The sequence below is a fragment of the Heterocephalus glaber genome, unplaced genomic scaffold (genome assembly GCF_053883595.1).
Source record: "Heterocephalus glaber isolate CG9 unplaced genomic scaffold, H.glaber_assembly_v1.0 deba00001587, whole genome shotgun sequence".
Taxonomy (NCBI): domain Eukaryota; kingdom Metazoa; phylum Chordata; class Mammalia; order Rodentia; family Bathyergidae; genus Heterocephalus; species Heterocephalus glaber.
The window spans coordinates 6,295,423-6,312,970 of NW_028258365.1; the positions used below are offsets into that span (position 1 = coordinate 6,295,423).

General features: G+C 46.0%; 1 protein-coding gene across 21 annotated transcripts in view; it reads right to left on the bottom strand.

Moving 5' to 3' along the window:
* The window catches only part of Arhgap10 (Rho GTPase activating protein 10), a 152,633-nt gene that overhangs the window by 105,239 nt on the left and 29,846 nt on the right, over nt 1-17,548 (bottom strand). For all 21 annotated transcript variants that reach the window (XR_015443981.1, XR_015443975.1, XR_015443979.1 and 18 more), the window contains exons 6-7: nt 7,190-7,285; nt 7,053-7,114 (exon numbers count right to left, since the gene is read on the bottom strand). Coding sequence is in view for 7 of the 21 variants with exons in the window: in XM_087193361.1 (XP_087049487.1) it covers nt 7,053-7,114; nt 7,190-7,285 (158 nt within the window). In the remaining 14 variants the exon portion in view is untranslated. The remainder of the gene's footprint in view (nt 1-7,052; nt 7,115-7,189; nt 7,286-17,548) is intronic.

The window sequence follows — 17,548 nt, forward strand, 5'->3', positions numbered from 1 at the left end:
GATACAGAAGAAGTCACTTCACTAGATCCAGCTTCAAATAAAGTGGTTAAAAATAAGCTTCCCAAAATTCTACCTCTGCACTTTGTTTTAATCCTTTTATGCCTCGTGTTCCATTTTTAGAACAGCACATAACAATGGAACATAAGAAAAATTTCACTCTTCAAATTCTTGTTCCTTGAATTTTTTCTACGTAACATGTATCAATTTCATGAAAAAATGACAACCTTCCGCGTAAATGGGCAAACCATTATTTTCATGACAGGATCTAAAGAATAAAACTGGGTGTCCTAGTTCGTCCCAAAATATGTGCCTTGTGAAACACAAAATTCAGCTAAACCAACTGCCAATGATGAGTCAATTGTGCCTCTGGATTACACAAGGAAGTGGTCTCCAGCTGGTCACCTCCTGGAGAACGTGTGTGCCTGTGTGTTCCAGAGAGAAAGGAAGAAGATCCAGAGCCAGCTAATTCCTCTGAAGAGGAGAACAGGCCCCGAGGACACGAAATACAGGAAATGTGAGCTGCACTGGGGAAGTCAAGTGTGAATGAGAAGTCGGGAGGCCACAGATGACGGTGAGTCACCAACACAGAGGACACTGAGGCACGGACCAGGCCTCCTCAGAGCAGGCTGCTGGGAGAAGGCCCCGGCTCTGCCCGAGATGGCCTCCCTTGCTCCGGAATGTGGCCTGGAGCTGCTCTGCACTGTAATCTCTTTAGGATTGGAGGTGGAGGGAAATTAACCTTGCAAAAGGTTCATTCCTGACAAACAGGTTTGGCAGTGGTGTCCATACCTCACTGACTCATAATAGGTTTTTAAGGAGTAAAAATGAGTATTTGAAAAAGCAATGTCGCCAAATCGAAAAGGCCAGTTCCAAGCAGAAAAAGAAAAATCTTTCTAAAGTCAAGTTATAGACAACCAAACTGAGAAACGTTTTCCTTAGTAAGTGCAAGACAGATTTTCTACCACTCTGAATGTGCCGGCCAACAGAAAACCATGTAAGAATGTCATTTTATCTGTAGAAGAACTGCATAAAATAACGTGACCTGTTTATTATTGTAATTATAAAAATTATTGGAAAATATTCCTTTATTTCATTTGATCTTACAACAACATACAATGTATTAGAAGTCTCCAGGGGCTGGGGATTTCACTCAGTCTTCTGCCGCCTGCCTCGCAAGCACAAGGTCCCGAGTTCAATCCCCAGTAACGAAAAAAAAAAACGCACACCAGAAGTCCCCAATCCTTTGGAAATGACAGGTAAAAACTTAGGCTTTTAGAGACTAATAACCTCTTGGTTGACAATAAAGTCCGCATCCAAAAAAAGAAACAAACCTAGTTTATATTCAGTATTCAGGCAGATTTAGCTTTAAGCCAAGAATTGTCAAAGGAGATTTCCCTGGCACCCAAGTCAAAGGCTCAGCACGTCTGAGTCACCTGGAGGGACGGAGTTTCTGCCTCAGCAACCCTGGGCAGGGGCCTGAGAATGAGCATTCCAGCCGGTTCTGGTAACCTTGCTCTGAGAACAATGGCCCTGGGACACACTACAGAAAGACTACCACACAATCCTCTCCTGAGAGGTCAGATTTCAATGACTTTAGTATTTTAAAACAGGTATTACCAACTTACAAATTTTAGAGTAAGGCATTTTGGAAGAAAAAAGAGTCTGCAACAAAAATCAGTGTCCAAAACGCAAGCAGCAATGGAAGAGACTGGAGACACGAAATGAGGATGGGGAAGGAGTGAAGCCAGGCAGGGCAGGGGCCTCACCTGAGCCCTCGGGATGGGGGCAGAATGGCAGCACTCAGACTGAGTCCCCCTCGCTCTTCGGGGACATGGCCCAGCACATGCTCCCTGCCCGTGTTTTCACCAGGGCGAGGCCTGAGAGAGGGAGACCCTGGGCATCACTGCCAAGGTCTCCTTCCCTCTTCCCTGCAGCCTTCCTGACCTCGGCCTCCTGCGCCATTGCTCGGATTTGCCAGCATCGCTGGTGGGCTAGCAAGGAAAACAAAATGATCAGATAAAGGGGCCCACATGGAGGAGTAAATACAATCTGCAAGGCTTTTTAAAGATCACCATCCAGAGCACCGTGCTATTTTAAAATCCCTCCGATTCCTGGATGGCTGCCCACCTCAGATAGTACACCATGTCCCACGCCTCGCCAGAGAGCAGCCTGGGAGTCCTGGCAGAGGACACTGGCCGCAGGGCGCTGCCGGAGCGGGGGACATGCCCGGGGTGAGCTGGGACGCCCCAGGTCCTCGTGTGCACAGCCCAGGCTCACAATACTGTCAAACTACTGGCTTTCTGGCACAGCCCTGAGAAAGACAGCGCTGGCTTTGGAAAGGGCCCAGCACATCCAGTCTCAGAAACTGGGCTTCCAAGTGTGGAGGGAACAGTGACTTCTGAGACTAGATCTCTCCACTTGCCTCTCCAGTAATTCAGGCTGTAGGGTTTGTTGTTTTGTTTTGTCTGGTGCTAGGATGGAACCCAGGGCCTCAAACAATGCCAGTGATTTGTTTTAACAGCAACACAGCGGGACAGCAAGATGGGTGGGGGATAGACAAACACATCCTTCCCTGGTCTTCAGATTCACCCAGTTTCCCACTCAAGGAGGAAAACAGGCTTCCAGCCATCTTTCCTTACCTAATTTTTTTTTTTTTTTTTTCTTGGTACCAGAGATGAAACTCAGAACCTTGCACCTGCAAAGCAGGTTCGGTGCCACTGAGCTAAATCCCCAGCCCTTTTTTTGATTTTTTGAGACAGGGTCTCGCTATGTAGTTCAGGCTGGCCTCAAACTCACCGTGATCCTCCTGCCTCCTGCCTCAGCCTCCTCAGCGCTGAGATTACAGGCATGCACCACCACGCCCAGCTTATTCCTTACCTAATTCTGATCCACCCTTCAACTCAGCTCAGAATGCACCTCTCCAAAATCTCCCTAAACTCCCCAGTTACTCAGCTACTCCCAGCTCCTGCCTGTCTCACCCTGGGATAGCCACCTACTTCTACTCAGGGGAAGGGACCATGCCGATCTTGGCAAGGAGCAGAGCCTGGTACTTGCTAAGGTAAATGTAGCCTACTTAGGGCCACAGATTAGACACAGGAACAGACACCTGCTGGCTCAAAGCCAACCAAGAAGAACCTGCTCTGGATTTGAGCTTCCAGAGAGGCCACTTTGTCCCTTTCAAGCCCAAAGCCCTATGTAACATTTACTTAGGATGTGGAAAGCTTTTGAAAATAGTTGTCATTCGTCTCTGCCTTCTAAAACAAAGATTTTTACATTTTTTAAATTTTTGTATGATTTAATGACTCAGTCTTACTTATGAATATCCAATTATTATGCTGCCCCACTATCTAATTTAGGACTTTGGAAAATACTAAGCTCATTACTTTTTTTTTTTTTTGGTACGAGGGATCGAACTCGGGACCTTGAAAGGCAGGCACCAGAACCAATGAGCTAAATCCCCGGCCCCAAGCTCATTACTTTTCAAGATTAAGTGAACACTAAAATTGTATTTAAATTCTTGGAATCAATTTCAAAATACTTCTCTATGCATTCCACAACTGTCATTTTACATGGCTTTTTTGATCTGTGCCTTTTAATGTACTTCTGGTTTGCACGAAGTTGTCTTCTTGAAGCTTTCAAAATGCACCCATACCCATTTTAACTTCCTTACCACTGGGTTCAGGAGTAGGAGCCCATGAAGCTATTCGTAGCTCTGTGTGCTGTGCCGCCCCCACCCCAGATTCCTGGCTCCCGAGCTAAGGCTTCTGTCTTCTTTCCTGACAGCACAAGCTCGCTGCTCCCCTCTCCGTGTCAGTCCCACTTGATACACCTCAGTGACTGCATTTGGACCACAAGTAATTCGCTTTCCAGCAGTTCTTCTCCAGGATACTATTGGAAATTTCTTGACATAAGTATTTAGTCTTATTCAGAAGTGGAAAGACCAGTGTCTAGGTATGTAGCTAGTTTTTATTAAGCAATAGGAAGTATTAAAGAAAACTGGAGTGGTGGGGTGTGCCAGCTACTGAGGAAGCCGAGGCAGGAGAACAGATGAGCCCAGGAATTAAAGGCCAGCCTGTACAACATATGGAATCAAACAAGACCCCAACGCAACAACAACAACAAAAAAGTATTTAAAGAAACAAATTTAAGCAAGGTGTAGTGCCCTGCATCTGTAATCTGGCTCCCCAGGGTGCTGAACCAAGAGGTCCCAAGTTAAAGAGACAGAGACAGAGAGAGAAACAAAGAGAGATCGCTATCAAGTTAGACACAAGTACCCAGGTAACATCTGTATCAGTTAAATGTCAAGTTTCTCAACTTTTATTAATTTCATTATTATGCTTGAGATAGGATGTGACTCATGAGAGCAGCATCTTAAAGATGTTTTAATGGCAAATTAAAAACTATCCGACCTCGCAAGCACAAGGACCCAAGTTCGATCCCCAGTCTCCAAAAAAAAAAAAACAAAACAAAATTAACAAATTCTTGTCAACAAAGAAAAAGCAAACTTCCTTACAGTGACTTCAAAAGTTACTCATCAAATCACACACTCGTCACCCCAGCACACTGGGAGCCTGAGGCAGGAGAATGGTTGAGTTTGAGCCCAACCTGGGCAACGGAGTGAGACGCGCTCTCCAAAACAAAGGCTGGGGATGAGGCTCAGGGTGGAAGCCTAGGTTCCACCCCTACCTAGCGCTGGAAAGAAACAGTGACCTGTCAAATGTAATGTCCTTGAACACAGATTCAAGGACACTGTTCTAAAAAGGTTACCTTTCTGAGACATTTACTGAGGGATCTGCGGAGGAAATGAGACAGCTTTCCGTGAAAATCATGGGATCACCGGGAGCGCACAAGAACCCAGACGGGCTGCAAAGCTGGGCGCCGAGTACGCATACTTTCACTGTATTTCGCTCTACTGTTGGACACGCGTGCAGTTCCGGGCCACACACAAGCTCTCTGGTGGGCTGTAGCTGCTCTCCACTGTACGTTTTGCTCTACCCACGAGTGGGGTGCAGCAGGCTGTGCCTCTCCTCTCTGCCCTGGGGACCCGACTCCTCGCCCTCCTCCTCCCCCAGTCGGAGCCCCTACCCACCACCATCACAGCTCAAGGTTGCAATCAGTGCAACTGTCACCAAACCCCCACGAGCCATGCTGTCCACCACACAGTCTGCACGGAGACCATGTTCCAGTTTCCTGACCACGTCATTTCAAAGCAGCTAAAACGCAAACAGGCTGAAGGCAGGCCAGGGTCACAGTGCTTCTGGAGAGCTAAAACCTCGCTCTGCTCTGCCCAGAACGCTCGTCCTGTCTGTCACCTCCCCTTCCGATGGTGTAACTGCCACAAAAGCAGGGACTTCAGCTCGGAGTGCCTATGTGTGCTCAGATTCTAAACAGTAACTGAAACGCACACTCTCTGGAGGCTTGGGATGCCACGAAGGAACATCTCAATAGCAAAGAAGTTTGAACACACACAAAAAACTGATACTACCAATAAACCAAGACTCTCCCACACCGACCCACGTTCCTACACCCACTTCATGGGGCAGATAGGTGACATCGGGGCATTGTTTTCATCCCCTACCACACTCAGTCTTTCCTAAACAGCTTAAAATTCAGTGACATGGAAATCACACGAATAACAGATGGATATGTACCTGTGTGCCAGGAAAACCTAAGGGAACCTCAATATGTTCTCTGGGCCTCCACCAAATTTACATTGTATACAATATATATCAGAACTCGGGGAACCATGAAAATCCTATGATGGCTCTGAGCAGGCATATATCTGTGACTTTTGACCAAAATCACTTTCCCCCTTCTACTTTATCCCTACCCCAAGTTCCCTGGACAGAAATCCCACACACAAACATCTGCCACTATCAGGCAGAAACTTCTGGGAAGCTGGTGCCAATGGAAGCTCTGCCTCTTACTCTCCCATGTGATCTTGGACAAGGCACTGTGTCTCACTTTCTGCAGGTGTAAAACACGATGCAGTGATAGCATCTACCTTACAAAGTCAATGTCATTACTACATGACTTAAAACTGGGCAAACGGCTGCGAATACTACTGGTGGTCTTCGTTATCACCCCTGGCGTTAGCATTACTGCCACATCTGGGCCTGCTCAGACACACTAACAGTCTAGGTAGCGCTCATTCTCAAGAACTTAAAAACTAGTCTGTATTTTTTTCTTTTATTTATTTTGGTGCTAAGGAATGAACCCAGGCCCTCATACATGCTAAGTATGAGTACTACCACTAGTGTGTAATTTTTTTCACTCTGGAGAAACCAGTGAGAGAAAAGTGTCACAACCCAGTGGGAATTGTAGTGCCACATCTTTGAATTAATGAATATCATGAAAAAGAAAATCCAAGCTTTTGAGAAAGGCAGCCAAATATTCTGTGATATCCCCAAACTTCACTACTCAGTCAGTGGTACAATCACCCCTCGAGGCACTGGGCTCAGCACAGGGCACGTGGAGCACACCCAGTGAAGGGCAGGGATTCTCAGCCTTCCGATCAGAACCCCAGGTAAAGTGCATTTCAGGGGCTTCCGGCCCTCCCAGCACAGCCTAGACCTGCAGAGAGGAGTCAGCCTTCCCAATCAGCCTGCTCTTCCCTCTGCCTCTGCACTGGCTTTTCTGCGCTTGGCATCATCACATATTAATGCTCTGAGATTTTGTTTAAAGGAAAATGTTCTAAAAAGCACCCAGCCCTCCACTGTACACATGAGGCTACAGGGCTCTGGTCTAAATGGTTCTGGGCCCCCTCCTGGAACAATGAGACCTCAGAAAAGCCAATGCAAGGGAGAGAGAACAGCAGGGTGACTGTAGAGCCCGACTTACCACTGGCATCTCTGACCTACTGGGAGGGACAGACCCGGGCCCGGAAGTCCCTGAAATCCACTTCACAATGAGACTATGACTATGGTTCTTTCCACTAAAGCCCCTGCTATACCCACAGATCAATGCAATCAAAACTTTGCCAGAATCAGCTTTTAAACCCAGACTTTCCCTCTCCGGAAACCTGATTTATTAATTTACATTCCTCTACTCACCATAATTTCTCTCTGCTCCTCTAGATTCTTCAAAAAATTTGAAAATTCACGCAAGGAAGCATCTGAGAGGAAAAAGGAGTCAGTACGTGTCTGATGGGCAGAGGAAGGCAGAGCCAGCCTCGGGGAACATACTGTACCTATGCAGCGCTCGTCATCCGTCTCCGCATCACCGATGAACTCGAACTTGAAGTCTCTGAGCGAATGCGCAAACTTCCGCTGGGCTGCAGAAAGACCTGCAAAGAAGGGTATGGTCATCAGTGGTATCAAGGGGATGATCATCTTGAGTCAAGGGTCCGAGGAAATCTACTCCTTCAAAATGGGCAGAGGAGCGGGCCCCCCTCCACCTGGCCCATGACACGGCAAAACCCAGTTCCCCTCATCCTCAAGCTGGCACGTTCTCTGGGTGGCCCATCTTCTATTCCGCACCCTGGCGTGGAGCAGGTAATGGAGGACCACCACTACACACATACACAGTCTTCCCTGGATGGGGTTATTTCACATCATTCCCCAAGCACTGTCCTCTGGCCAACTCATGCAGGTCAGAACTTGCCTGATTCCAAAGTTCAGGCTGAGACTGAGGCATACACGCCTGACGGCGCCTCTCAGGGCTTGAGGAGATCTGGCTGCTGGCTTCCACAAGCTCAAGGGCAGCCAACCGGGTGCTCTCTACTGACTGCCAAATAACCACTCCAACCAGCAAGACCCAGAGGATTCAAAGAGAAGGCTCACAGAAAACAGCGGCAGAGGGGTACCCAAAGGCCAATTAAATGGTAGAAAGAATTCATTCTACAAAACAACTACAGAGGTCCTCATCTTTGCTCATTAGAGATAAGAGAAGACTGGAAAATTCTACAATAAATTAACGGCTAGGGGTGTGGTACAATGGTGCAGCGTGTGGGCAAAGGCTCTGGATTCAACCTCCAGCATCACAAAAAAAGAAAAGAACAACCACCCTTGTGTTCGCTGAGAACCACTGACCGGCCCACTGGGAGACAACCACTGAGCCAGGGGTGTAGCTCAGTGATCGAGCACTTGCCTAACATGAGCAAGGCTCTGGACCGGATCCTAGCATCACAAAATACAAGAACATAATATAGGTGAACATTCATTTCAGAATGATATACTACACGAGGCTGTGTGTGTAATGTCGCTCAGTATTTCTGAGATATATAAAACGGAATCAGCCCACTTTTCTAACAAAAGAGCCACAGATCTGAGAGACTAAGTGATCTGCACAATCGATGCTGCACAGCTCTTCCGACGGCAAAGACTGGCTTCTGCTCCGATGCCATCTGTCCAGGCCCACAGCCTGCCCATGGTACAGTCCTGCCGGGGCCACAGCACACTCCGCCAGGCTCCTGTGACTCCTGTGCTGTCCACAGCTGCTGTCTCCCCACAGGGGAGACTAACAGAGTCCTAGTTTTGGAAAATAAAATTTCTTAGCCAGCAAATTGAAATGTGGGGGGAAACGAGATCGACGGCTTCTGATCGAAGCGCTTACCTCCTAACAAAAATGGACAAGAAACTAAGCAAACAGGGTACAAATCACGCATTGTTTCTGTAAGGTCATAAGCTATAGGGTAGGCTTCGCTTTTCTCCGCTGTATGATGACTGACAGACAGAATGAAAATGAAAAGGCTTTACTTTCACATTAGCAAATGCTGCTGAATGTTTTAGGCACATCCCTAACCCTCTCCCCAGGTCTCCCAGAGCAGCTGTGCCTCTTATCCCCAAACTTCCTAATGATGCCTCCAGCGCTTTCGGCTGCGATCACATTTTGCTGTCTAATGAGACTGTTTCAGCAGTTTCCCGCTCACAGCCAAGCTGAGCAAAGGCCCAGGGATTTCCCACACACCCTTTCCCCACACGAACAGCCTCCCCGGCTGTCAACCTTCCCTCCCATCTAATTCACGCTTATTGGGTTATTTTCTCCTTATAACAAAAGACCACTGAGGGGCCTAAGTATGAAAGGCAAAACTGTCAAACTGTTGGACGATGACACAGGATTGTAATTGCTTCTTTTTTTTTTTTTGAGATAGGTTCTGGCTATGCAGCCCAGGCTGGCCTGGAACTTGCAGCAATTCTCCTGCCTCCGCCTCTGGAGTGCTAGGATTACAGAAGTGTGCCACCACACCCAGTTCTTGCCTGTGAAGAATGGAGAAATCACAATTCACATTGTCAAATGTGATGTACTGTGAACTCCGTGAAATTCCTCACCCCTCCTGGCACACACATCTCTGCAGAGTGACTCTCCAGCACCTCCTGTGGGCGGCTCGTCTATTTTCCCACCCCTTGAATCTGGGCTGTAGGCAACAGACTATGGTTAACATGGTACCAATTCAGATTCTTCACCTCAAGAAACTCTGCATTCCCCTGTTCAGCTCTTAAAACCCTCTGTCCTCCACGTGAGGAGGCCTACGCCCCAGGCCTGCTGGGCAGTAAAAGACTTGTGGACCAATGGGCCTCAGCTCCCCAGTAACTGCCTGCCCCCCACAGGGGCACAGCTTCTCTGCTCCTGTGTGCAGCAGTCTGTCCGGAGGAGACAGGAGCTGCTCAGCTCAGATCCACACTGACACTCGGAGTGGCGGCTGCTCATCCTGCCAGGCTTCACACTGGCAGGTTTGAGAGCAATCACTTATAAAGAACAGTGTTCAATACAACTTGATGGGGTTGGAATCTTCAACACAAAAGAGTGAAGACTGGCACACAAAAGGAGGCATGAAGAACAGCTATAAGTCAACTGCATAAGGCAGAACTCCAATAAGAAAATGGGCAAAACTTGGAGAGGCATGCTTCACAAAAGGAAGAAAAGGAAACTCCAGTAGCTCGGGGCCACATGAAGAAGTGCTCAATGTCATTAGTGGTCATAAAAGTGAAAATTAAAACCTTCAGATACCTCAAAAGTTAATAATTCTGGCAACTCCAAGTGCTGGTGTGATTATTGTATGTGTAGGAACAAATCCTCTTACACTTCCAGAGAAAGAAAAATTGGCATAATTACCTGTTAAGTAGTGTGACTTTTCCTGGAAAACCTGATGACATCCTACAACCCAGAAACCTGAGAAGCTTCCCATGATAAATCTCTTGCATATGCTAGGAAACCCCCAGCAGGATTGATCGCAGTAATAACCAAATGCCAGGGAAAAACAAGTATCTGCCAACAGTACAAATGGATAAATTATAGCATGCAGAGTTACACGCTGTAAAGCTAAAACATACAAACTTGAACATCAACACAGATGAATCTCACAATTTGGAGAGAAAGAAGCAAGTCACAGAAAGCACACACAGTATGGCTCTCTTACAAAGCTGCTCTAAGGCATTTCTTCGGGCTACGCATACAGGTCACAAGATCACAGACTACCAAGTGAATCATGCTCTCTAACATCATGCAGGAGGGCGACGGTGTCAGAAAGGTAGAAGGGATTAAAGAGTTTATGTTCGTAACCTCATGGGGGTCTGCCAATACTTGCTTTAACTAACGTTCTTTAGACTGTATATTTATTTGTACGTCGATACCTTGACATTTTTGCCATAATTGCACAGTTATATTTGGGAGGCACTCGGGTTCAAACCAAGGGCCTTGTGCATGCTACCTACATGCTTTGTCAGCAAACTACACCCCTAGCCCCCAAAATAAAATGTTACAAACCACAGCTGGGGGTGGTGGGCATGCCTGTAATTCCAGCACTCCGGAAACCTGATCCAAAAGGGCTGCAAGTTCATGGACACCTTAGTAAGACCTTAGCTCAAAACCCAACGGGCCAGAGGGCTCCGGATGTAGCTCAGTGTGAAGGCCCTGGGCTTGAACCTGGTAAGGGAGGGAGAGAAAACCCCACACAATACCTAAAGCCCAGCTCTTCAGGTCATTCTGACTTAAGCTGCTGCTGCAGCACACATACAAGCGCTCCGTAAGACCCGGCCACACTGGCACCCTGTCCTGCCCACAGGTTCCCAGCTCAGCCAGGCAGACATCCCTGAAAGCTGCCGCTCCCTCCCGCCCCACACCGGAAGCTCGGCTCAGAATCCCCTCTCCTCTCACCAGCCTCCCTGAAGTCCCACCAGCCCGCCCTCCTCTCCACAGCTGTCTTACAGCACTTAGTCCCTGGACTAGTCTCAAGTAGTTAGTGTCTCCTCCTCACCATCTACCTTCCCCTCTCACGCACCACTTCCCGCAAGACTTTTTTATATCCTTAGGCATCGCTATGTATTCCTGAAACCCAGACCGCAACAAGGAATGAGACAAAGAAATGAGCTTCTTTACAGATTTATCTGAGGCACCTATGGCATATATTGGTAGTTTCTGGCTTATTTTTCATAACCAGATAATAGTCCATGTCACTATCTGGTTTGCCGGATCTCAAGAGAGGCAAAGAAGCTGATCGTGATTACTCATCTGTGTTTATATTTATATAGACGTATGTGTTTTTATAGGTTATAGACAACATACTACATAAATTGAAGGTGCCACCCTTGGAGCTGTTTCCTGAGAGTATTTTATCCAAAATCACCAGGCTATTTTAGAGACGGCACACCTTGTGGCCAAGACTGGATGCACTCCTGAAAGGTGAATTTTAAATGTTACCAGTTTTGCAAAACTGAGATTAAATTTGGCTTCATTTACACAGCTAACGGGGATTTAGCTCAGTGGTTCCGCTGCCTGCCTTGCAAGCACAAGGTCCCAAGTTTGATTCCCGGTACCGAAAATATATACACATACATTTACACAGCTAATCTGACCTATTTCTCCTGCTGTAAATAGCAATTACCCCTGTGCTGAAGGACTGGAGTCGCATCACTTGTTGTTTTAAAATATAAGCATTTGCAATCACTCATTTTCCTCTTGCATTTGATCACTTTGGGTTGTTACCGGAGTTTCTTTTGCAAAATATTACTGTGTAAACATTTGGCCACACCAAGTTCTATTCAAGAATTACAAACTTAATCATTCTTCCATTATGTACTGTATTTTAAATTTATTATCTTACTCAGTTCAAACTTTTACAGGTATCTTGTTTCAAAATATAAAATCGTAAGTTTCCTAAATTTAATGCAATCTAGGAAATGCTTTTTCTAATTCTGTTAAACATGAAACTCAATCAGTTTCTAAATGATTACATGCAAAGAATAGCAATGTTTCTTTACGTTTCCCTCGAGAGGGAACTAACCTTGAGTGTCTGCTATATGCTGACTTATTATTTTATTTACTCCTTATAATGAGCCAGCAGAGTAGCTGTTGGCGTCACCATAAACACACACACACACATTGGCCCTCACGTGTGTACATACACGGGTGAACAGGGTCAGAGATCAGCGTGCTGATCAAGATCACAGACCTCTTTACATCGCTGATACTAAGAACATATTCCCTCATTCTTCAGACCTCCATAGATGTCTTTTCCTGACACCACTCTGACTTCCAAGACACTGTATTATTCCCAGACCCCTGCCCAGTTCTCAACTGGTATGAAATGATCAGCCTCCAAGTGGCTCCAATGCACAATTCCAGCTCAATGGAAAATCCATACACATTGTACCCCGTGGCCCCAGAACCCCGCGTACGTACAGTGAGCTACACGTCCTCCAGGCTGCCGTGTAAGGAGGGCTACAGCCAAGCCTTGGTGTGCACAGTGAACCTGAAACTTGCAGTCCCTCAAACTAACTTGCCCTTTCAGATTCTTCCACACTTCCATGTGTTCAGTCCCTCAAAACTGCAGGCAAATTGGAGGGAAAATACAGGTACCGGTATTCTCCCCAGGGTTAGAAGCAGTCAGATGAGAGGCGTATTTGAGACACGGTCAGTGAGATACAGGACATGGAGAAACCCAACCACACTTTATTTCTTTAACGTGGGGTCAGCTTTCATTAAATTTCCTTTAAAATTGAGAGATGAAAATACAAAGTGTACCAATTAATGTGATATTTGATGAATGTATAAACTGTGTAATATTGAAATAAGATTAAATATATTCCCCCAAACGTTTCTTCTGGTAAAAACACTTTCAAAACCCTCTCTTCCACCTTTTGAACTGTACAGCACATTATCTTTATCTACAGCAACTCTACTGTGTAAGAGCTCACAAAAACTTACTATCTGTCACCGAGGACCCACTCATCAGCCTGTCCCCACTTTCCCTTCCTCCTAGACCCCCCATGTCTCTCGTAACCAGCACTCTATTCTCAACTTCAAAATAAACGTTTGCATATTCAACATAGGAATAAGATCATGAGGCAGTTATCTTTCTGGACCTGGCTTATTCCACTTAAACTAATCTTTCTTCCATCCATGTCACTGCACGTAACAGGATGCCATTCCTTCTACGAATGAACAGCATTCCACTGTGTCCATGTGCTATGTTCACCATTCAGATGATGGGACACAGGTTATTTCCATTTCTTGGCATTTTGAGTTCTGCAATGAACATGGAGGTACAAGTTTATTTTTAATCAATAAGTTTCATTCTAGAGCTCTTTTGCCTCTTTGGTAAAAATTATTCCTAGCTGTATATTTGTAGCTATTCTAAATGGGACTGCTATCTTGATTTCTATTTCAGATAATCTGCTATTGCCATAGAGAACTGCTACTGAATTTTGGATATTGCTTTTGTAGCCAACGAAGTTGCTAAATTTAATTATTTGTTCTGATAGGCATTTTTACTGGAATCTGATATTTACTACATATAAGACTAAGTGATGCACAGTGACAATATGACTTCCTCATTTCCAATTTGGATGTCCTTTGTTTTTCCTGCCTGATTGCTTCTGCTAGGACTTCCAGCACCGTGCGTGTTGAACAGAAGTGGTCAAAGTGGGCATCCTTGTCTTGTTCCAGATAATAAAAGAGAAAGCTCGCTTCCACTGTTCCCAAATTCGGCATGTTAACTGTTGGCATACACACACACACGCACATGTGTGCACATGCACGCACATACATATTTTTTTTTGGTACCGGGGATCATCAAACTTTTTTTTTTAATGTCAAGGTACATTTTCTCTGTCCTTCATGCTTAGCATTTTTATCATCAAGCAATGCTGACTTATGTCTTAGTCATTTTTTTCATCTCTGGGACACAACACCTGATACCCACAACTTAGAGGAGGAGAGGTTTCTTTTGGCTCACTTTTGCAGTCCACAGTCTGCTGGCTCCAAGGCAGGAGGGCAGGTCAGAGGGCAGCTGCTCTCATGGCAGACAGGAAGCAGAGGGAAGCAAGGAGCCGGGAAGGGAGATGCACACTTCCAGGTCACCCAGTGACCACCTCTCCTGCCCAGGCCCCACCTTCTGTAACCCCCACACAGGACCACATGAGGCTCTTGGAGGGCCTCTGGAATCTCAACCGCGATATTCTGCTCCTGGCTCCCAATGCTCATGAACATCTCTATGCAAAATGCACTTAGTCCATCTCTGTGAGTTGCCCAAGTCAACAGTTTCAGCACTGCTGAAAAATCCAAGTCCAAATCTCCTCTGAGGCTTAAAGGAAACTCTTAGCTGTGAGTCCTTTAGAAAATCAAAAGGAAAAGTTAAACACTTCCAACATACCACAGCACAAAGTAAATATTCCCATTCTAAAAGGGATGAACCAAAGCCCAGAAGGATAACCAGTAAATCCTGTAGCTTCACATCCAGCACCTGGGACAAAAATGGGGACTTCAGAGGGCTTGGGCGGCCCCATCTCTAAAGCACTGCTGGTACACGCAGCTACCACGGCCTCTCTCTCAGGGGGACATTGCTCACAGCCTGCTGCTTTCCTCAGCTGACATTCACATTCCTGGCCTCTCCAACTTCCCGGAATCTCCACTGTAATTCCGGCTGCACCCTCACTGCTTCACACACTGCCTCTCAGGGCACACTGCCTGGCACGCTAGGACTTCCGAAATCTGGGTGGAAGCCTCCCTGGCCCCGTAACTTTTGCATTCTGATGGTGCCAAGGTATACTTGCAGCTCAAACAGCACCTCGGCCTCCTTGAATTATGGTTGCAGAGGACTCTGAGTACCTGGATGGCTGAGCTCCAGGAAAATATTTCCTAGAGGGGCAGATTTAGCTCAGTGGTTCCACAGCCTGCCTTGAAAGCACAAGGTCCCAAGTTCGATCCCCAGTACCAAAGGAAAAAAAAAAAAAGAAAAGAAAAGATTTCCCAGATGGCTTCGGTAAGCTGGGTTTCCCAGGGCTCTCCTCCCAAACCAAGTTTTTAACTGTTGCATGCCAATAGGGGGTTTTGCTGGTTCCTGGGAAGCCCTCAAGGCATTCTTCCTATTGCCCTAAGCCAAAATACTTGGCTCCTTTTTTAGGCTCATCTTTTAAACCACCATGCTCCCCTATGCTTTAACTTGCAGGCCCCAACTTTGGAGAAGCTTCCTATCTGATGAAACTCAAAACAGCACTCAGCAGAGTCCTTTGCTCTTGATTCTCAATGAAGAGCTGGCCAAATGCCCCTCAAAAGTTCTCCTGCCACAGCCTCAACACTGGGCTTCTTTGAAATTTCCTCCACCAGATTAGTCCACCACCCTTAAACTCAGTCTCCCTCAACGTCTCAGGGCATGAGCAAAATGTAGACAAATATTCTGCTTCAGTATAATTCACAGTCGTGAGTCCAACTGCCAATAGACTCCTTTTTCCGAACTAAAACCTCCTGAGCCTGGTCTTTACTGTCTGCATTTCTATCAGCATTCTGGTCTTCTGAAGTCAGACCAGAACCATTCATCAGGTTCAGCTTATAGCATTCTAAGCTTCTCTAGCTGCTAAGACCTTTCCAAATTCCTCTCTCAAACCAGTTCCAAAGTGTTCTAAACAAATCACATAGGCAGTGTCAGAGCAACAAGCTCATTTCTCTGGTACCCAAATATGTCTTAGTCACTAACTCATCAGTGGGACACACGCTGACACAAACAACTTAAAGGAGGTTTATTCTGGCTCATGCTTTCAGTCCACGGTCCACTGGTTCCAAGGCAGGATGGCATGGCAGGGGGGCATGACAGAAGACAGCTGCTCATATAACAGCAACCAGGAAGCACAGAGAACCAAGGACCAAGGAAGGGAGATACACTCTTCCAAGTCACGCCCCCAGTGACCTACCTCTTCAGGCCCTGCATTCCACCAGCCTTGCCTGTGAGCACATAAGGCTCTTGGGGGGCATCCCGGATCTAAACCTTTTATCCAAACAACTTATGGGTTGTTTTTCGTTCTACTGATGTGGTGCATCACATTTTGAATTTGTATATGTTAAATCATCCTTGCATCCCAGGGATGAATTCCACTTGGTCACAGTGAATCATCTCTTTCAATGTGCTGTAGGGGTCAGTTGACTGGTATTGTATTGACAGTTTTACACCTACATTGATCAAGCATATTGACCTGTAGTTTTCTTTTGTTGAAGTTATGTTCTTGCCTGGTTTGGGTATCATTTCAATGCTGGCCTTTCAGGATATATTTGGAACAATTCTTTCTCTTCAATTCTTTGGAATAACTGAAGAAAATTTAATATTGGTTGTCCTTAAATGTTTTTTGTACTCATAAGAGAAGCTATCTGTTCCTGGTTCCTGGGCTTTCCTCTGATGGGAGACTTTTTATTACTGATTCAACTTACTACTTGTTACTGATCTGTTTGGGTTTTTCTATTTCTTGGTCATTCAGTCTTATGGACATATGTCCAAGGATTTGTCCATTTTTTTCTAGGTCAAACTTGATGGCTTATAGTCATTCACAATAATTTCTAATAATTTTATGTACCAACAGCAGTTTAAATCCAGGTTCAGAGAGCATCCAGACCCTAATACAAATTCTCATTGCTTGCTCTTAATCTACACATGAGACAAGCTTGTGGGTTTGTTTTTTTGGTACCGGGGATCGAACTGGGGTCCTTGCGCTTGCGCAGCAGGCGGCGAAACCACTGAGCTAAATCCCCGGCCGAGAAAAGTATTTTTTATAGCAGAACTATCTTGTTCACAGTTTGAGCTAAAATCATGAAGTAACAGACAAATGTAGGTATTAGGCTGTGGTGAGTGCGAAGCCTATTTGGGTTAGTCTGTTCTTTCTGTAGTTCTAGATACACGGTGCCTGCATTATATAACTCCATTGAAACACCTCAAGTTATAAGCATGGCCCTGGTCACCATCATTTGCTGTAATCCCCACCCCACCCTAGCCCAGCCAGCACCAATGAGGATGCCTGAAGAAAGGTGACATGCGCTACAATCCATGCCTGGAAAGGAAAATGAACAGTGAAGAAGTGCACTTTTCTCACTTATGAAACTTGAAGCACAGGGTTTTTACAAATCATACTGGATTCCAAAGTCCTTCTTTAACTAGAGAAATTGCACCTGGAAGCTCACGTTTCTTTGCCATGTGGACCCAAATATCCAATTATCAACTACGCAAAGGTCTGCCAAGAGAAATGCCCTCTGTTCTGCACATCAAAACATGCAGCAATTGGCCAGGGATTTAGCTCAGTGGTTTCGCTGCCTGCTGTGCAAGTGCAAGGACCCGAGTTCGATTCCCAGT